Genomic DNA, 22,371 nt, shown 5'->3' with positions numbered 1-22,371 from the left:
TAAATTTATAAGCCGAACAATGATTCCACACAGAGTCAAATGCTTTTTATTCATAAACATTCAATGATCCGTATTGATTTTATTTTTTCATTATATCTTATCTACTATTTATAGAAAGTCTTAATTTTCTTATCACTCTTCAAAACCAGTATTATAACAAAATTTTCCATACATTTTAATAATATATTTTGTACATATGGAAATAACGGTTCGTAAATGAAAAGCGAGTTCCTCCTATCAGTAGAGCGTGCGCCGTAGGACCGGTGTCTCGGGCGCTTATGGCGTAATCGATTTTCCACTGAAAAAACACACTTTAGTCTCGCCCCAACCGCCACTTTTGCCATACGCTACACACAATCCACAATGTTCCCTGCAGATTGAGACGTCCGTCGTTATCACTGCAGTCTCTGTACTTTTTTGTGGTAAATTTTCCATAAAAAATTGATAAGCGAGCAACAGGACATGGCGTCGCCAGCAGGTACGAACCTACACATATAAAAATACGTATGAAATTATCGTGGGCGTATGCACATTGTTATCACAAGCAATTGGTAATTGATTTGATTATTACATACGTTGAATTAGTGTGAAATTGTGTTTATGGGCGTGTTCTAATAAGCACATTTTAATAATAACGTTAATTGATACTGTTAATTATCATGTTAATTACCAGATATTATGTTTTATATGCATTAAAATCATGCTGAGAATAATTATTTTATAATGCCGATTTAGTATTCAACGTACAACAAATATTTTAAAGTTGCTCATTTAAAACATATTGTTTTGCATTAAATACTCATTATACGTCGGTGAAGCTGTTAAATGAAAGCTTTTACGATTCGTATGCCATTTCGACGATAACATCTGTTTGCATGTGGGCGGTTTAATTACGCTCTACGGCAAAGTAATACGCCGGTGTTTTCGCAACGAACGTTTATTAATTATATTTTGTTTATTCGCATCTCTTCGTGATCCAAATAATTAATTAATTTTACTAAGAAATGGGAGACCTTGAACATGATGCTTCTAATTTGATTATTGTTTATAAGTTTCATCAATGTTGTTGTGTAATATTTTGATATATTTATCAATTAATTTCGGTTACATTCGTACAAGCTGTGGAAGCACTGCATCATCTATTTATGTTCTCCCATATTAGATAATCCTGAAATGAATGTCGTTTTTTTTAAATTTATTTTCTGGAACCGTTTTAAATGATTTGATTATAATATTTATTATTGTAAAAAAATTTAGTATTTCCTTACGATTTTACCTGAAATTGTCAAATTACTAAAATTTGTCGTAAATTCTGTTAATCCATCGATGGATTTTGGAAACAATTTTTTGACCAGTCTCTGCCAATCGTTCAAAACTTAGACGTGTGATTTGTTATCCATGGTTCTCAATTTAAAAAGTTTTGTTCTTACATTTACATGCATGCTTTCTTTAAATATATTAAATTACTATTTTTAAGTAAACTCAATTAAATTCTAACTCGTGAAGTTGATGTGACGAATGAATTGTCATCTAATTATGTTTTATTTCAATCAAGAGCAGGCCTTCAATTGTTTCGAATTTAAAAAAAAAAACACTAATTATCTTTGAACTTTTTTTATTACTCGAATATTTTATGTATTTCATTAATTTGAATAGTTATATCCATTAAATGGCAGCCTCTGTTTTTTTAGTAAAGTTAGATTTTCACTAGTGCAATCCAAATACATTTTTTCCAGTAGATATATATATTTCTACTAGCGAAAATATTATTTATGATAGGCGCTAGTGAAATTATATGCTGCTTTATGCCGATATTACTACGGAATTTTGATATAAGAATTGGTCAAATTAAATTTAATTCCAACTTAGGTCAATAGGAGGACGCAAAAACAAATATCACTTCTCAGAAGTCAAAAATTCACGTCAAAAGCAATAAAATCGTGTCGGCGCCGTTGCAGTTGGAACGCTCGGTAACGAGCATTCCCACTATTTTGATATCCTACCCTAATAAAACTACATTCCCTTTGTTGAGCATCATTTTAGTCTCCACTTCTGCTTTTAAGCAATATGCGCATCGTCGTTTTCGTAGTTCTAAGCCATGGAGGTAACGTTTTTAACAAATGAGATGTACAAATTTTATTCATTCTCGATCAAATGATAACCGGAATTGAGAAATGGGTGTTGTATGAAAACAATCGTCATAGAAGACAGTGGTTATGCCAAAGTAAACTAGTAAAACCTACCTCGAAGCCCGGGCTCACTGTATAAAAAGTTAATTTGTGTATATGATGGGATTGCGAAAGTATTGTGCATTACGAAACTTTTAAGCCTGGCCAAACAATAAAAGCAAGCTTATATTGTGATCAGCTGGATCGTTTGCACGAGAAAGTAAAATAATGGCCTGCACTTAGTTCAACAACACTACAATGAGCGTCCTCATGTGACAAAATTTACTGGAAAAAATCAAGGAACTTGGCTGGAAGGTTTTATCTCATCTATCTTACTCTCCAGACCTGCTCCTTGCAACTACCATTTATTTCGATCAGCGCAGAACTTCCTGGAGGAAAATCACAATGCAGTTGATGTATATTTTATGCTAATAGAATGAGAGGTGGGAGAAGGCTATATATTTGAAAGTAAATTATATATTTAAAAAAAATTATAGATTTTTTTGTTTCATTAAAAACAACATTCATTTCGGGATTAACTAATATATTTACCTAAACATAAATAATAAGATTTACGCTATTTATAAAATACTGTATTTATATGTATAATAACCAGCAAATATCACCATATATCAGTCAATAATGCTTTCCCCGAAAACCTGATCAATTTTATTTCGTGCAATATCAGCGATCAAGAGTTAGGTTTGCTTTGACTTTTTTTATTTAAGGCGTTTTTAATTTGAATGTATATGTTTTTAACGAGAGATAACATAATATATAAACACCCTTATCTATATAATATTAACTAGATATGCAAGAAAGCTATTGACAGCTTTGATTTAAAGAAAACAAATCTGGAGAAAAAAAATACTTTATTAATAATAAAATATCTTTGCTGTTAAGCGCTGTATATTTTTTTCATGATACGGAATATAGAATAATTAATTTAATTTAAATAGTATTAAATATATCAACTTGTCGAGGACCACATCTTGAGTGAGAAAACGTTTGTCACAACGACTAAAAGCTTTATTTATTTGTGACTTTCGAAAAACAAGTATTTTTCTTCGCCGCGCCGGTTTAATACAAATGCTTGAACCAATCGCTTATTTGAACGTTGAAAATGGACCTGAACAAGGGATGTAAAGCCAATAGATCGGTGTATAATATGACTGAAATGACACTCACCTCGGATTACATTTTACGGATTGCCTTTATGTGAACATGAAATAACGAAAAAAATGTGAATATAGATTCAACAATGACGAGCAAATCCGCGTGTAAACAAGATTTTCATCCTTGCCAGACAATACACTGTGTTTGATGAGTTATGGAAGAAGCAACCTACTGAGAACTCTTGAAAGGGGCTGCACAATAACAGTTTAAGTTTACTGCTGATAACCTTGACGACCAGTATACACAGCTCGTTGATTAAATAGTCGATATGGGAATTTACCAATAGAATGCAACCGTGTCGCTAATTTATTAATATTTTAAAATATTGGTAATATTAATGCCTCCTTGTTAACATAAAATTATCAATACGTATGGTGTAACAGTAAAATATAATTGTCAAACTACACTGTGTTTCAAATGTGTATTTCTATACAAATCTAATTTATTTTAAATAACAAATTAAATAATATCTATTTCATACGACTATCACTATAACCAGTATTATTATTATATAAGTACATATTTATGATTATTTGTATGAGTAACGTCAAGTAATTTTGTGTATTTGTCTAGAAATTGCCGAACAGAAAGAGAAGTTAATAGGAACCGTAAAGAGGGATGTGAAACAGGTGATGGAAGAGGCTGTCACCAAAAGGGGTGTGAGGGAGGATTCTGGGGCGGTTACCTCCCTATGTGCGGGCGTGGAAGCCTGTCTAAGTCAAGGTCTTCGGCGAAGGGCCTTGGGCCTTTTTAAGACCTCTTCAACAACTGCACTTCTGCACAAAGTGGCAAAGGTTAGTGAAATTGCTTTCTATGCTTGCGAAAGTCTTTAAACTGTGTAGTTTATTTTAAACATTACAAGATTCGGGAGCTTTGTATATTATATAATTACGGGGTAATTTCAGTATAAGTCAAAAACGATATTATACTTATAGTTTTAAAATTTTAGAATATACTATATTATATTAGAGAACACTTTCTTCTAATATAATCAGGGACGCCAAAAGTATCATCGCTTTATAAATATCTACATATTTATTAAATTACGACATTACCTAACGATTATTGCTTCTTACAAAAATAACAATGATATTTAGGAGTTGTGACGATCTTCTTTTAAATTTGTTCTTGGCACGATTACTCCCGTAGTTTTTATCAAAAATATAAAAATAATGACTAAATTTGCATGCCAGGCTTATCTTCCAAATGCTTGCAAAAGTATCATTTGGTTTCACACACATTAAATCGACTTAATTTTTGCGGTCAGTGACGAAACAAGTTATTTTTATAGTTTTGTCATTATTGTAGACGAAGTAATAAATGTACTCTATAAGCTCTTAAACACAATACTTACGTTAAATTTCATTGCAAATATTGTGGAAACAATCGTATTCTTATGCGAGGCTGTAGTCACTGTTTTCCATTTGAGTAATCAAAGACGGACATTCTAAGAAGTAATTAAGCTGATGGGCCATGTGTATAAGGGACAAATTGTATAGAAATATTTACAAATACATACAATTCTCTTGCGACTACATTATTTAATTATGCATTATTTGTAGAAAAAAATAAGCGTTACACTCTAAATTAAATTGACAGTTTTATATAATTGGCGTCACACGTGGAGTATGTCACACTTCCGGGTTGTTGTACATAAAAACGGATAATTTGCATAGTGTATTTAGGTTAAACCTTATCAATAATACGAGTGTGGGGTAACAATTAGCTGTTATCGTGTGAAAGGCAAACACATATTAAACTACACTCATATGTGCATAAATTACGCACTAGATGAAAATTAGACGGCAAATAAATAACATCATTTATAGAAAGTGGGTTTATAATTGACAATCTATGAATAGGTATTTTAATAATAAAATATTGCAAATCAGTTAGTTTTTCAATAAATAATAAACTTCAATGAATATATTACTATCATACGTTATAATCCTGTGACTGGAATACGAAAATTATATAGGAATTACTAAGCATTTATGGTGGGTAATTTTATATTTGTATGCAATTATTTTTCATTCTAGTTTGTATATGGCTTCAATTCATTACACATTAAACTATCAAGTATAAATATATCTCTAGCTATAAACATATAATCACGAATGTAGTTTTACAAAGCACACAAATAAAATCAATAGTGTTTTCAAGCCTGAAATACGACAGAGTAACGAGTTGGTATATCAAAAGAACACTACACGTGGTGAGGGTGGTTCAGCCATAAACATACATGGCTCTAATATATCTACTATATACATATTTATTCTTACGTGTGTTTGTAGTATAAGCTTCAAGGCAAAAGCTAAATTTATTTATTTTATTATTAATCTATATAAACATTTTGTATTTTTAATACTAAAACTTAAGATATTGTTATAAATTGCCACTAATTTGATCTCGTTATTTTATGTGTCGTTAATGAATTATGTTGTTGTGAAGGAGTATCTGAAGTCTTCGATAAAACTCAGCGATTCTTTTTAGCTTCCAGGTTTAAAGTTTATTAAAATTCTAGGTGACTTCAGCTTCCAGATTAATTGATGAACTTTAAAGATAAGAATATATGAACTAGCTGCGATGAGTGAAGATCAATATTATCAGTGGTCTGACTGACCCTTTGGTACGAAAGTTATATGATAATATTCTCCGAACAAAGGAGACTTCTATATTTATAACATCATGCTAGTATTTTATCATTGTTGAGCGAGTCGAGTGAGATGATTGTTTTAACTGGACCTGATAAAACGGGAAAAGTAGAAAGCGGCTGCTTTTTCGGGTCTATTTCGCATAGCTTCTTTTGGTGCGAGTTAGGCTAAACTCAAGTTGAAAGTAAATTACACAATAGTTCAGTACGGCAGTGTTCTACAGGTAAATATAATTGTGTATATTTACTTGTAAATCGAATTATCTTGTCTCTGTGGCAAAATATTATTATAAAGTGCAATTAATAGGAGCCATTCAATTTATTTATTAAAATTATATTTTTATCGTGTAATAAATTGGAAAAAAATGTTGTGCCGTGTTTATTATGCAAGTTAGCACTTAGGCGCTATTGTCGGCGCTAACGAGCGAACCTGAAACAGCTTCTCGTTATGAACGAGTTTCATTTTACAGCACTGTGATGAGGCTAACGTGATCAGTCAGCGAGTCTTGGCACTTGAATCTGAGCAACCAGTTCGAAGATCTTCGTCCAGCGGTGATTCGACGGTTCGCCCGCCGTTAATCAAGAAGGGTAGCACCGGAGCTAATCTTTCGATTCAATCGAATCAGCCACCACCTGGCACTGTGAGGTAATATATTATTTTATAATTTTAACTGCCGTTGATAATTAATCGGTTAAGATTAAAGTCGTGTGCGAGTAATTGCGATCAACGATAATTTTTGTATTACGTACGCGGCGACCTGACATAAACGCGCATGATAAAAGTGAACTGGATAAAAGCGCGCAGAATTAAGGAGTCCTAAATTATTTTCAAAAAAAAATATTCCAGCGATTAATAAAATATCTCAATTAACATCTGTCTCTAATATACGATAAAAAAATGTACTGATATAAATAATCTAAAATATGAAAAAGGTGGAGAAACTAGGAACTCTATTTTATGTTTAACAGTATCAATAAAACCATGGTACAATAATAATATATCATCAATTGTTTATTTAAAAGTGGTTTTCATTATCTGTTTTATAAAGTTTTTAGTATCCTATAGCAGAATTATAAAATATGCAGTTATTTTTTCTTATTATCAATTATTTATGTCAAAGTGGTTTTCATTATCTGTTTTAATTAAATTATACAGGTTTTAGTATCCTATAGTAGATTTATAAAATATGCACTTATTTTTTCTTTATTTGATATCTTTTAATTAATAACTAATAGTTTCAAATTTCTTAAATAGATAAAACTAATAGTTTCAAATTTCTTAAATTAAATAGAACACATAAATAGTTTTTTAAATAAATTAATATATATAAAAAAAAATTGTAGTAATTTATTATATTACTTTTTTTTAAATATTATAATAAATATATTATACTTTAATATATTTTTAATATACCTGAAAATATAAATGAACTGCACATTGAATATATAAAAAAATAAGTTTGATTAAGTTATGTTAGGCTCACACTTTATAATCAAATTAATAAATTAAGTACATATACCGATACCGTATATCTGATTTTATAAATATAAAAACAAACATATTATTTTTATAAAAAATGTATTCATATACAAATTTGAGTTAGGCTGAGTTAGGCTACGGTATAATGTACCCCAACCTAGCCTAACTCAAAATATTATATGTTTATTGATAATCATGAAGAAAAAATGATAAATTTCAATAAAATAAAATTGATACAGTTAGAAACAGGGCGGTGCAATAGATGAATAACATACAGGCTCCGGGTTTTTCAAGGGTCGTAATAAATAAAAATACAATGAAAATACGATATAAATAAAATTTTGACAAAATTAGCAAACTACAATTTAGACAATTTGAATTGTAAAACACCAACTTTTTCAATGCGTAATTATAGACATAATTATTGTATTTTTCATTTTAATTTGGCAATATAATTAGTACTAGAAAGTTAATTTTTGTGCATATTTTTTATTTATTTATGTACTTAATTTAGTGTTAAAAAATATCTTTAACGTATCGCTAAACAAAGCTCACTAAGAGTCTTTGAAGTCTATATATTTTTACATTTTGACCCATTTGAAAATGCTAAATAATGATTATGAATATATTTATTTATAGCATTTAAGACACATGTTAACTATGATTTTTTCAAGTAAACGCTAGATTATTTTATTTCAAAACAACATTTAACACTTTTGAGATACTTTGCGCGCTTTTGATATACGCACTTTTGTCGGTGCGCTATTTTGTCCTGGTGTTTTTGTTTCTTCGATGAATACATATACACATTGACTCATTTATTTGTTAAACTTTTTGTTTTATCAAATTCAATACTTTTCTTCCGCAATCAAAATGTTCATTGTGTAGCATTTGCTTCGATATCGTGTAACCTTTACCTTACTCGAATGATTATCTGTAATTCAATCTGTTCGCATCCAATTTATATTATGTAACACGAGAATCTGAAAACAAATATCTTACAGATATTTATGGATCCGACTGGCTCTGTTTGAACGACACCTCGCTAGAATCATCGAGCATCTCGTGAAACATTCCAATCGGTATTACGATAGGACCGCTTTGGTGGCAGATCCTGACTGCGGTTCAATTCTGGCATCATTGTTAGTTGGCCCCTGTGCTTTGGAGTACTCCCGTGCTAGACCTCCAGACCGTTACTGGCCCGACCCGCCAGCCGGAGAACTGGTATTTCAAGCTATAAAAATAATTTCATTTTTTGGAAATATTTGTAATTGAATATATTTAATATAGGTGCAAAGACACAGAATGGGCGCGGGAACCACGACTCCGCCTCCGTGTCGTCTTCTCTGTCGCAGAAGCTTGAATGCTTCTGAAGATGTTATCACCGGTTCCGTGACTGCAGGTTTGTGACAAATGTTACTTATTATGGCTTTAATATATTATTAAAATAAGATGTGCGTTTCAAAGGAGTGACGACTACATGCGGTGTCGGCAGCAACGTTGCCCTTTGTGCGAAGGACTACGTGGAGAGTCTTCATCAGAATAATAAGGACACTTTGATTTACGGAAAAAACAATGTTCAGGTTCAATCGGTAATAATGCTTTATTGTTTTATAAACATGTTAAAAATTATAATGTTTTTTCTTTGTTGTCCACAGAAAGACGTACCAGAGCCAATGCCTGGATATTTGAGCTTGCACCAAACTCCTCAGTCTCTTGTTATAAAGTGGACACCAAATCAACTCATGAATGGTCTCGATGAAAGCGAAATACAGGATAAAAGGTATTTTTTCTTGTAATATATCTAGTATGTGTACTATATATATTTATGAAACTGTTTTTGTTTATGCTTAAATTTCAGTATATAGCTGAAAAAGTTAGATTAGTATTATCAAAAACCATGTTAAATATATATTTATAATTTGCATTATTTTATTCATATATATTACTTATAATGTAAAGGGAAGATGCTATGCATATACTTCTATACCCAAAATACAGTAAATATGATCTTGATTCTATACTAGTCATATGTGTTACAGTTTCATAATATTTTATTTTATTATTGTATCTTTTTATTTTTATTTAAGCAATTTATATATGTAGCATGTTAATGTAGGCGAGCAAGTAGTCCATCTATCTATTATTATCATATTGGCAACGAAGAGAATTTACCGAGAAGATTTTCAGGTGACTTGTTTTTAAACGTGTAAGTCTTTTAACCGATTCATTTGCTATAAAGATCTTACTAACAATGCTATGAGTTATATTAACACATATATATGTACATTACAAATAAATATATCTGAAATGCAAATTGTTTAATTTCTCTATTTTCAATCAATACGTTTATCTGGATTTATTTATCTTTACAGTAGTTTTTGGAAATATGCTCTGAACGTCAGCTTAGAGGACGTCGTTTTTGTGCATTGTCATCAGGGTGAAAACGGGGGTGGAACTGTTGTACTTGTGGCCCAAGATGGAGTTCAACATCCACCGATCCATTTACCTAAAGGTATTTTTATTAATTGTATATATAAATATTATTATATTTTATAATATATATTAAAATATTATTTTAGGTGGACATTTATTAGCTTTCCTAAGCTGCTTAGAAACCGGATTGCTTCCACACGGACAGCTAGATCCTCCATTGTGGTCTCAGAGAGGATCTGGTAAAGTCTTACCAAAAGTTCGTCCTCGAAAACGTCCATTACCAGCGCTGACAGAGGGTTCTACCAACAACAGTTTAGCAACTGAAGCTCCCGTCGACACCGAATCTACCGACTATGTGTTTAGAATTGTTAACAACAATATCAACCAAAAAGAGTATGGAAAATATGGTGATTGTTTATTGTTGATAATAAAACATTAAACAAGCACATCAGATGTATAAATATTGATTTCAAAATTTACAGTGTCACGCAATTCTTTATTGGATAGGGCTCCAGCTTCTCCGAATCCTCCGAGGAAAGCGCTCGGATCTGCGTCTACGACAGGCAGCTCAGACAGTTCCAGTCTGTCTATAGACAACCACAATACACCTCCACTCTCCAGTCCATTGCCAATAGAGCTACAAGTAATACATTTGAATAAATCAACATTACCATAACAAATTATAGAATAAACTATTAAATTGATTTTGTCAAATTTTTAGCCTATTCCACAGACTGCATCAATAGCTCTCGTATGTTCTACGATGAAGAAGCAGATTATCTCGCGTGCATTTTATGGCTGGCTTGCACACTGTAGGCATTTATCGACTGTTAGGACACATCTTTCAGGATTGGTCAATGCTAATATTGTTCCATCTGGTAATTGATTACCATTTAGCAAAACATATTTAATAAATGTCGTTGATTACTATTTTTTAATGTTTATAATACTGTAGATGGTGCTTCAAGCGGTTTGACTAGAGAAAAGTGGGGTGAGCTTATGGACGACGATGGTGTCATCAAAAATTCTTTGGAAGTTTACAGACTCACTTACTATGGCGGTGTAGAGCATGAGATCAGAAGAGAAGTTTGGCCTTACCTTCTCGGGCATTATAAGTAAGATATTATTATTGATGTTTATGCCAATTGGGTTTCACATGTTGACATACTCTACATACAAAATATTTTTTGAAAGTTTGAATTTTTAACCAAAAATAATGTTAAAATATTTTTGAATTTTTGGCAAAAAAAATTTTAATTTTAATTTTCGATAATAATTGATTAACAAATATTTTTTGAAAGTTTGAATTTTCAATCAAAAATAATGGTCAAATATTTTTGAATTTTCAAAAAAAAATTGAATTTAAAATTTCGCAAAAATAGAAGTCAAAATAAATTTTAATTTTAGTTTTTGACAAAATAATAACGGTCAAAAAAGTTTAAATTTTGGAAAAAAATAACGGTCAATATTTTATTGCTAATCGATTTCTGATTGTAAGAACACTGACTTTGGAATATAATTAAAACAAATTAAAAACATAAAAGTATATAAGTTGAAACTCTGATTAAACTGATCCAAGATATAGACAGACAAACGCCCGAGACAACCAAATGGAAATATATTTGTTAAACTGAATAGACATTTAAAAATAATAATGATACAAAGTTTAACGCCTGATTATTTTTGTATACGTTTCATGGTAAATCGATTAATTGATTGAATTTCTTTTACATAAATAGTTTTAATTCAACGTTTGAAGAAAGAGCCGCTCAAGATTTGTCTAATAGAAGAAAATATGAGACTACTATGTCAGAATGGCTAGCCGTTGAAGCGATAGTGCGCCAGAGAGATAGAGAAGCAACAGCAGCTTCAATAGCACGTTTATCAGAAACACAACACAACGAACAAAATAATCACGAGGTAGTATTATTACATATCTAGAAAGTTAAAGTAACATAAATATTACAGTATATGTATATTTTTAAGGTGTCTGAAGATAATTGTAGCTTCCTATCGGACGACGATAATCCGCCTGTCGTCTCTCCCGATGCTAGCGAACAACAAGAAACTGCAAACAACGAATCTGCGACCAATCCTACTAAAGATGTAAAACACAAATTGAAAATAATCAAAGACGCCTCGATCGACGATACAATGGACATTCCGGAAGACGTAACCAATGGCGAGCAAATAAATATATCTATCGATATTCCCAACGAAACTATCATCGAAGAACATATTAACGGGCACGTGAACGGAACGGATAACTTGGATGAAGATAATCAAACTAAAGTTATAGTTACGAACCCTTCAGTCGATATAGCTTCAAACGTGTCTCCTGTTCACTTAAGTTCTAATGGTATGTTCTGATCGTGTGTATATTATGTAATATTGATCGATGTGTGAGTCATGCCATTGATATGTTGATAGATAAAGCTCCATTGTGTGTTTTGGAAGAAGAGCAAACGACCGGTGCTTCGCTCAATACTTTAGATTGCCCGTCGGTGACTCAAGATGTGAATAAAGAAGGCCCAAGATCAAACTGTGTTTCGCCTGCGAGTTCAAATGGAGGAGTGTATAGCGTAAGTTTTATTCCATAAAAAATCTATTGTAACTGTTTTTTTATTTTTTTAAAAACATTTTTATGTCATGCTTTATTTTACTTTATTATTAACCTAGACTTGACACAAATAAGCAATGAGAGTCTAATATACAATTTGATAAAAATATCAACGTCAAAATGTACGTTGAAGTATTTTCTCATCAGTGGCGTAGGGGGCGGGTCCCGGGCGGCACTTGCTTGGGGGCGGCATATTCGCGATGGGATCGTCTAGTGTGGTTCTTAACCCTGAATGCACTAAAACATATATAAATCCACGAATAACAAGATCTTAATAATAACCAATTTATTATTTTAAGAAATGCTGATTTTATGACCCTGCAAAAATTGTATAGGGCGGCGGCAATTTTAAGGATCGCCCTGGGCGGCACATACCCTAGCTACGCCACTGATTCTCATCTAATATATCATACGAAATATTTCATAAAAATATGGTACTGTCAAAGCTTACGTCTTTGGTAAATGTACTGTTATATTATATTGTGATCAATTTCATATAAGAAGCAAAAAATATGTTTTTCTGACATGATATATGACAATAATAACGTCATCTTTAAATACGAATATGTATATATATAAAGTAAGCCATGTGTTAAGTTTGTGAGCAATTACTTTCATTATATGATCTATTATATTTATGTAAATCTTAGACTGAACTATTGGAAAACTTTGGCTTGAATCTGCATAGAATTGACAAAGACGTTCAACGGTGTGATAGAAACTACTGGTACTTTTCTGGCGATAATTTGGACAAGTTACGTAATATAATGTGCACGTAAGTATTCTTAATAATGTATTATATTATATATACTAGGGATATTTACAAAGTTCTATGAAGTATATTCTGCTATTTAATCGTCATGAAAGAACAAGTCTTGATTAGCTTAATATTTTTCAGGGATATCTGTAATTTAGTCTGTTTTATTTTTTTTATTACAAATTCGACCATCATGACTTGACAGGTTTCCCTAATATAATAATGAAAAAATCGATGATGTACAGTTTTTTCACAATTTGATATTTAGTAGAATGAAAAGTACAGTGAAACGGGTTTTATGTACAATACATACATATTTATGGTATAAACCACTTAAAAGCCAGCGACTAACCGGTGCGTCATTTGTAGATCTTTTTTTTACAAATTATTTTTTAAAACAAGTTAGCAAATTATTTACAAATTATATTTTTTTGATTATTAAAGATTATTGTACTAGCTTCATTTACCAGTAAACCAAGTATTATATTTATTTTTAGAAAGAGTTAGTGATTCATGAAGAGAAATAATAGGTTACTCACTAAAAAGTCGCTGGCGTTTAAAGGGTTAAATAATTATTTTAAGTATATCAACACTTCAATCAGAATCAAAATCATTTGCCTAAAAACTAGTTAAACTATCATAATTACAAAAATAAAATTAGTGAAAATCAGTTTAAGCCAGTTCACTAGCCATTTCCCCTTCCATCTGTCTCTCTCCGGTCTAATAAAGCTTGTTTCTGATTGTAAACACTGCATATGACATTAACACATTAGTAATGGAAATTCTTAGAGCTTTGTAAACATTGCTTAAATATATAATTTAACGTTTAATTTATTATATTTTTTAAGATATGTTTGGGAGCACATGGACGCTGGATACATGCAAGGAATGTGCGATCTTGCGGCTCCGATTTTGGTGTTGTTGGATGACGAAGCACCGGCCTACGCTGCTTTTTGCCATTTAATGTCTCGTATGTTAGATAATTTCCCAGCCGGTGGGGCCATGGATGCTCACTTTGCAAATATGAGGTCGTTGATACAAATCTTGGACTGTGAAATGTACGATCTTATGCACGCTCACGGAGATTACACACACTTTTACTTTTGCTACCGGTGGTTCCTTTTGGACTTCAAACGGGAGTTGCTATATCAAGATGTGAGTTGAAACATTTGTGTATTGCCGGTTTTTAAAATTGGATTCAATGCATTTTTCTTTAAGGTTTTTGCTGCTTGGGAGATGATTTGGGCTGCCCGGCATATATCATCATCGCATATGGTTCTGTTTCTCGCACTAGCTCTGTTAGAGTCATACAGAGATATCATAATATCCAATAGCATGGATTTTACAGATATAATAAAGTTTTTTAATGGTGAGTTCTATATATATTTTTCAGAATTTTTTCACTTGTTTAATATTAACATGTTTACAGAAATGGCTGAAAGACACAATGCTCAAGCTGTCTTAGGATTAGCGAGAGAATTAGTTCTACAAATACAGACTCTAATTGAAAATAAATAAACTGATTAATAAACAAATTAATATTAATATTTTTGCTATCGACATTTTAAAACCACAATTAAATTAAATGTTGTGATACGTGTAATGTCTCACTTATATAATGAATGTGTATATTTTATTTATATATATTCTAATTAAAATATAATGTATGTATTATCTTAAACATGTCTTCAGAATGTTATGCAAAAGTTGATTATTTTTGTAAAATTTTACTTTAAACTTATTAATTTATTAATGCAAGGTAAGTCCAGTAACCATTGAAAATGTTACGCATTTTAAGATGGCTGTGAAAATGATGGGTATAATTTTTATTTTTGTCTTTTAATTTTAATATGAAGTTGATATTTTTATACTGCTATATCTACTTGTATTTTTAAACAATTTGCTTACTGCTTATTTTAAGTATACGCTATTTTTTATTATGCATTTTAAAATTTATTATAATATATTCTATTTTTAATTAAATTGAATATAATAATCATAAACGTAGCATATAAAACAATTGTAACAATTGTTTGCATCGATGTTATTGTTTTTATCCGAAAGATGTTGTAGATGATTTAAATCTGAGGATTCAAACAAATTAATATGTGTATTATTAAACATAAAGTTTTAATTTTTATATAATATACATACATATAATATAAATGTAACTATGTATGTGTGAAGTTTGCCATTTTACTACGATACGTGTTAATCAATCCTTCATACTATTATAAATGTATGTAAGGAAAATCAATGCCAAGCATTAAAAATTTAATTGTATTCATAACTAATCTATCACCGAACACATATCAATGTCTCGTTTGAGATTTGGATTATCGAACTTTTATATAAAAACAAACTATATAATCGAATTTCTTTAAACAATTAGATAAATTAAAAGTTAAAACTAACTACGAAGTTCTTGCAGCCGTAACCTATATACATATGTATGTAATATATACAGACGCTCGCATATATTTTGTATATAAATTTTGATCTAATACAACGTAATTTTCTATATTGTCCATTTGCCAAATTTGTATGTGTATTTTTTAACGAGCGATTAAAGTATAAGAGTAATACAAATATATATATATATGCATTATTATAGTAGCTGTTATTTTTTTATAATTAAATCGATACAGTTTGGAATTATACCATTTCACACACTGTGATACGTATCCGATTATTATTATTTATAAAATATCTATCTTTCATAAATAACAATATAATTCACAAATAACTATTTATAATATTTACTTTGATAGATATATCTATACTATTTTCCTTTTCATATTTAAATCATTCCTATATATGGCTGTTGTTGCTTAAAATGTTAGTATATAATATATATTTATCGTTTTGTTACATGATTTATTTATTTATAGCAAAATATAAATTTAATGGATTTTAATTAAATAGTAACTATATCTTCCAATTTGTAGTAGCTATTGAATATTTTTAAGGTATATTATGTATTAAATATCATACAATTAACATCTCTCTATCTACATATACAAATTATTATCATGTATACGTATTTTTTCTTTAAATATATTATATATATTGGTCCTTATAAAGTGGCATAATAACAAAATGGCGTTTTAAGGACAATCAAATCGTATTTGTCAATTTCTTTAATTAATAAATCTTGCTATCAAACTCATTTTCTATAAAATCTGTGATTTTTAATTGAACTTCATAAATATTAAAAAAATAATATACGATTTATATAACATTTCAATGTGAACTGAAAGTAATTTAAAGTTTAGTATGGTTAATTATAAATATATAAGAATCGAACTTTTAAACAAAATTTTTGGTGTTATTTCGAATGAAAATATTGTGTATTAATTAATGATTAAATTATATATGTAACAAATAGTAAAATCAGCACAATTGTTAATTATTGCAATTTTCAATACATATTTTTAAAAGATTCAACTTTATGATTGTTGTAATATTAAATATTATAAAAAGAGCTATTGCAAATATTTATACAAATGATAAAAAAAGTCAAATACAGAAATGTAAATTTATTATGTGTGTTAACTTGTGAATATCGAGAATGATGTTTGTCAAAATATATAATCTAGCTATTTTGTCAAAAAATAAATTTTATTAATGTTAATAAATATTTTTAAACCAACACTTTTATAATATTTGACCTATATGTAAGCATTGGCGTCCTAAGCGAGCGTTTCTTCCAACAAGTAAAACCCTAAGTTTAATTTCATTCGGTGATTTTGCATTGTCCTTTCAATATCCTCTTTATCGAAACAGGAAAAAATTTCAAGAGTTCCTATCTAGTAAATACGGTGGCGCTATGGCCAGGGTGAACTCGGACCCTGGGAAAACAATGATTCCGGGATTCTGAAATCATATTTAATTCAAAATATTTTATATAAGCATTAAAAATTATTAAAAAAATCTACTCTTAATATTAATCTGATAATAAGTCGTGTTTTCTTTGCTGCTCAGTGTTGCCATATAGTAAATTTCCAGTCCAGTTCAAAAGCAATAAAATCGTGACATCGCAGTGAAAACGCTCGATTATCAAGCGATTATATTAAAACTTTTATAACATTATTACGAGTGAGAATCGAATAAAACACATCTAAATCGAATTTTGCCCAATAGGAGAGAGCAAAATACAATTATCCCTTCTCAGAAGGTAAAATTCACATCATAAGCAATAAAATCGTGTCGGCGCCGTCGCTGTGAGAACGCTTCGTAACGAGTTGAATTGAATAAAGCACATCTAAACTGAATTTTGCCCAATAGGAAAGCGCAAAAAAACAATTATCCCTTCTCAGAAGTCACGTCAAAAATAATAAAAACGTGCCGTCGCTGACGCAGTGGGAACGCTCGTTACCGAGCGTTTCCTATTGCTTTTGACGTGAATTTTTGCCTTTTGAGAAGTGATAATTGTTTTTGCGCTCTCCTATTGACCTAAATTCGGTTTGAATATACTTTGATTAGCCCTCTTTTATTAGAAATAAATTCAAGAATTTGCCTTCAATTTGGATAACCTATGGCGAGATAACGTAGAATTGGTGTACATTTGTATGTAATGTATATAAATAAAAAGGAAATCATCTCAAGTTGAAGTCACTGTCAGCAAGTATTATATTTTTATAAATAACATCCCATATAATTTTGATCAGTATCCTGAATTTAACTGTTCAGTAAGAAAAATTATCGCATAGAACAAAATTTGCTAAAGTAACACATTTTAACTAAAAATAACTCACTCTTAGATACAAGAATATTGCGTTTAGCGATCAATAAGATGACTTTACGCTGAAATGGAACCAAATTTATTCAGCTAAATTACCGCATGCTTCATAATCAAGGTCACGCGATCGGCATGACAGATCCACGAATATCAAAAGATAAAAAATACGTTTTATTAGAGATTATTTAGTTTGATCGACATTAACTTTCAATCCTCATACGTTCACGGTTAACACTTACCTGGTTTATTTGCAATTCGAATAATTATATAAAATCGTTAAGTCAATCGAAAATACTTTTATCAACAGATGTCATTGTGTTATCGACCATCTTTTTTTATTTTATGTGAATTATTTAAATAATATTTTATGATTAATCATTGTAAGCTCTTCAACTTAAAACAATAACATTATACACGCATTTGATAGTGAGCCTTGTGTATTTTGTTTATTTATTTAGTACATAGATACCGTTTTCTAAGATCATGCGTCTCCATGGAAATTTAAAATAATTAAATTATTTTTTTCTGATTGGTCGGAACCGTTGAGAACTACGGTTATGCAATAATAGGCTTTATGTATATGTAAATAGATACTATTATTCCATAGCAGATAGAGCGTTTTGCCCTGGTAGCTTTTAAAACAATTATATATAACAATAAATAAATTATTAGCTCCCCTACCTCCTCACCTATTCTATACTCCTGGTAGATTATGACAAAAAACCCGTAAAAAATCGGTTCGTGAGTCACAAAACGGTAGTTTGAAACGGAATTTTTTTCTGAATATGCTTTGACGCGATTCTTGAGGTTCGTATCCAAAATAATTTGCAGAAATTGACAAAATAGAGTTTTCCTAATAATTAAAATAATAAATTAATTGTCAGCTACCCTCTCGCTCATATGTACTCCTGGTAGATTGTGGCAAAAAACCCGTTCAAAACCATTTCGTGTGTCACAAAATGGTAATTTGAAGCGGTATTTTTTTAATATATGCTTTGACACGGGGATTGATAAAAAACGTTTTGTCAATAATTAAAACAATAAATTAATTGTCGGCTTCACGGACTGACTAATGCGAGATCCGATAAGGAATGTCACGTCAGTGTTACCAGAGTGCCACCTAATTTTTGCCATAATGAATAAATAGGCCTCCAAAATAATATATTTTATTTATTATAAAATCAATTTAACCTAAAATATTGGCACATTTTCCAGTAAAATTCATATAAGCAATGCGGTGCAATTCAAACGTTTGGTTAAATTAGCATCGTATCGTCCATTATTTCTGGATAACGTCTTCACATAAAGAAACATATTGAATCAGTTGACAAAAATACAAATACTTTACCGAAAATCAAGACTGCATACAATTTTGTAGCGTAGCGTAGAAAAATTGGTCTAACAGGGTTAAGATAATGCAGAAGTAATGAGCTGATTACGAAAGAGGACGATTTAAATGAGCAATATATAAAATAATTGTTCTACAACACGAATTGTCAGAACAGGGAACACCTTACGAATAACTTTCTGCAGTAAAATCCTAAGATTTAAATTACGTAAATGCACAAACAATTCATTTATGGAACAAAGTATTTATTTAAATGCACATATCTCTCAAAATAATTTCATGTAAAATAGCATTACGAAATGGAGTACAACATCTAATGAGAGAAGTTTACCTTAACCCCCATTATGTTCACTGGTATGCACATCAGCTGAATTTAATTTTGAAGAAAGTCTGTTCACCAAATAAGCGGATTGGAATATTTTTATTCTTTAAATACTTAAGAAGCACTGGTTTAAACATAAATAAAAGCAGTAAAAATAATACAAGATTTTATTTATTTAACATTTATTTACAAAACATGACTAATAATGTAAAATATTATAAAAATATATTTTATTTTAAATTTTTGTATATCAAACAAAAATCTATACAATATTTACATACTAAAAAATATTAAAAATATTTTTGGATATAAAACTAACAATAAAAAGGCACAAAATAGGAAAAATATAAATATTTACATTTAAAATCAGACGTTTCACATGAAATTTAAAAAATAAAATAAAAATTATTCTACATATGCTCATACTATGTTTTATTCTTCATTCTGTGAGATTTGCTTAATCTATTTTGTTTTTCGAGTGTCTCGCTACTATTCTTTTCAATCACTCCGTCGCTCTCTTCCGATGATGGATTATTAACAAACATTGTCTGCCTAGTTTGTGAATTTGTATTCTGAGGGTTCATCACAACTCCGTTATACGACGAATGAGAATCTGCTATACTTCTTCCGTCTCCTTCGTCTCTTTTGGATAATTCAGAAAAAGGACTCACAGCTCTATTTGTAATTGAGTCTCGTTTCTGTTCCGAGTTTGCATTATCGATTTCCCTTCGATCTTTTTCAATCAGTTCCGACTTGGTCAGCTCGTGTCTCAAATGAGCAATATCACTAGTGTACGAATCAGCAAATTGCTTTTTACTCTTCATCGTACCAGAATCTTGATTTTGCGACTTAATTTTCACTTGTCTTTCTATGATATCGGCTGCTGTTAGATCTGAGCTTTGGATGTTGCTATGTAAGCTCGTAGAACAAGATAACCAAGGCTTATTAGTATTTGTGTTTTTCTTTAACACAATATTGGCTATTTGACTCTTACACGTGCATAAAGTGGGTCCCTGATCCGTAGATCTTTTACATATATCGCAGAATCTTTCACACGAGACTTGAGAATTGCCATAACCTAAAGCCATGTTCATCACATCTTTTTCAGGTATATTATTCTCATCGATGATTCCAAATTTTTCTAAGCCTGTCATTAGATCTGCATTCGAATTGTTTCCTGTATTGGTATTGCTGCTTTGATTCAACAATAATTTCGATAAAGGAGGCGCAAGTCCTAAACCGATGTTCCTTTCGTGGTACACTTCGGATATCGTCGGCGTCAATTCTCTATTGATATGTCTGAGTTGTGAAGCGAGAATCGAATCTTGAATACTACTCGCTCCGCTATTAGTAGAATTGCTTTGCTTAGAGGATCCTGAAATTGAATCTTTCGTACTAGATTTAATATCTAGTTTAGCTATACATCCGTGTACTTCCGAATCCAATACAAGCTTTTTCAAGGTCTTATTTTCAATCACATTACTTTGATCCACAGATGAGTAAAATAAACTGTTGGATGGATTAATTATTGATTCACTGTTGGAAATGGGTGGTTTGCGAGGATTCGTATTAGTATTTGGCATCACAACAGATGATTCAGTCCTGACGCTCAATCTTTCTAACGAGCTTTCGAGTGGTTGAGTAACCTTTTTATTCACTGTATTGGTATTGTTTTTATATAGATTATTAGCTGTGCTTCTTCCTTGTAGATTAGAATGAGATGGCAAAGTACTAGTGTTGCTGAGCTGCTCAAAACCTCGCTCGAATTCTGAGTCTGAGCTGTTTCCTTCGCCGAACGTTCCAGCAAGAGCACTAAGATTGTTATATACCGGTGGAAGAGGATGTAGATTTTCAACCAAAGGACCCGGAGCCGGTGGTAATCTCGGTGGCGGTAATGGTGGTAATGGAGCTCGTCTTAAAACTGTAGCATGACCTGAGCTCTCCCAATCTGTAGCCGAACTAGCCGAACTTGAACTATCCGGTCTCAGAGCAGCGTTTGGAATTTGTGGCTGTCCAGTCTGACTGAAGCTCTTAACTTCGCCTTCCAGTATGTTAGAATTGTATCCGTTTGTCGGTATATCCATAATATTTGCGTGTTGATTGTGGCGTCCCAAAGTTCTATCGCCAAGTATTCCACCTGATGCTGCATGGTATAAGTTTCTTATTTTAGTTTGATGTGCAAGAGCTAGAGTAACATTATTTGGATTGGTTAAGCTGGATAGCTGATCGGATGATATGTGTCGTTGTAAAGCGACTGGAGGACTCGGAGTAAACGCGGCATCGCTTTCGCCGCCTCCCCCTGGTCTCGAAATTTTAACTGGAGGTCGTTCCGTATTCCTGAATTCTGATCTACTGTGTGTGCTTCTGTACGATTGATGTTGGATATCATTCCTTATCGCTCCAAATTTATTCGATATGTTCAACGTAGCTGTTCCGGGCAGTCTTGTAATGTTACCGTAGAACGAAGCAGCTGATATGTCACAGTCAATGGTATTGGCGGTCGATCGAGCTGCACCATCGGGAGGAGGAGCAGTACGTCCATCGGGCTCACCGCGATGACGAACGTATGATGTGAAAGCACCTTGCGAAAGTCGAGGAACACTTAACGGCAACGGCGGGGGAGGTACAACAACTTGATCTATAAAAATAAAATCAATTAGTATATACGTA

At 31.2% G+C, this 22,371-nt stretch overlaps 2 protein-coding genes across 12 annotated transcripts in view; one reads left to right on the top strand and one right to left on the bottom strand.

Moving 5' to 3' along the window:
• The first annotated feature begins 297 nt into the window (after nucleotides 1–297).
• Nucleotides 298–14,922, top strand: LOC148229467 (small G protein signaling modulator 2-like). Of its 8 annotated transcripts, none has more exons than XM_088197598.1 (20): nucleotides 324–478; nucleotides 3,918–4,138; nucleotides 6,468–6,643; nucleotides 8,482–8,701; nucleotides 8,768–8,879; nucleotides 8,945–9,060; nucleotides 9,136–9,260; nucleotides 9,597–9,686; nucleotides 9,853–9,992; nucleotides 10,060–10,320; nucleotides 10,396–10,556; nucleotides 10,635–10,791; nucleotides 10,869–11,028; nucleotides 11,653–11,833; nucleotides 11,900–12,272; nucleotides 12,344–12,495; nucleotides 13,184–13,308; nucleotides 14,139–14,445; nucleotides 14,509–14,659; nucleotides 14,720–14,922. In XM_088197598.1, exons 1-20 carry the CDS (start codon nucleotides 463–465, stop codon nucleotides 14,806–14,808), a joined length of 3,333 nt encoding a protein of 1,110 aa, XP_088053724.1. In that variant the 5' UTR covers nucleotides 324–462; the 3' UTR covers nucleotides 14,809–14,922. The 8 variants fall into 8 exon arrangements, with proteins under 8 accessions (XP_088053728.1, XP_088053724.1, XP_088053723.1 ...); XM_088197597.1 differs by having other exon boundaries at nucleotides 8,945–9,069; XM_088197596.1 differs by having other exon boundaries at nucleotides 8,930–9,060.
• A 5,007-nt stretch (nucleotides 14,923–19,929) lies between these two features.
• Nucleotides 19,930–22,371, bottom strand: part of LOC148229466 (uncharacterized) — a 50,652-nt gene continuing 48,210 nt past the window's right edge. For all 4 annotated transcript variants that reach the window (XM_088197582.1, XM_088197584.1, XM_088197581.1 and 1 more), the window contains exon 27: nucleotides 19,930–22,339. In XM_088197582.1, the coding sequence (XP_088053708.1) occupies nucleotides 20,127–22,339 (2,213 nt within the window). In that variant the 3' untranslated portion in view covers nucleotides 19,930–20,126. The remainder of the gene's footprint in view (nucleotides 22,340–22,371) is intronic.

The sequence above is a fragment of the Plectrocnemia conspersa genome, unplaced genomic scaffold (assembly GCF_051122295.1).
Source record: "Plectrocnemia conspersa isolate PC_06_02 unplaced genomic scaffold, ASM5112229v1 ptg000011l, whole genome shotgun sequence".
NCBI classification, from domain to species: Eukaryota; Metazoa; Arthropoda; class Insecta; order Trichoptera; family Polycentropodidae; genus Plectrocnemia; species Plectrocnemia conspersa.
Note: the sequence above shows the minus strand (reverse complement) of the source record. Positions and strands in the feature narration are given on the sequence as shown.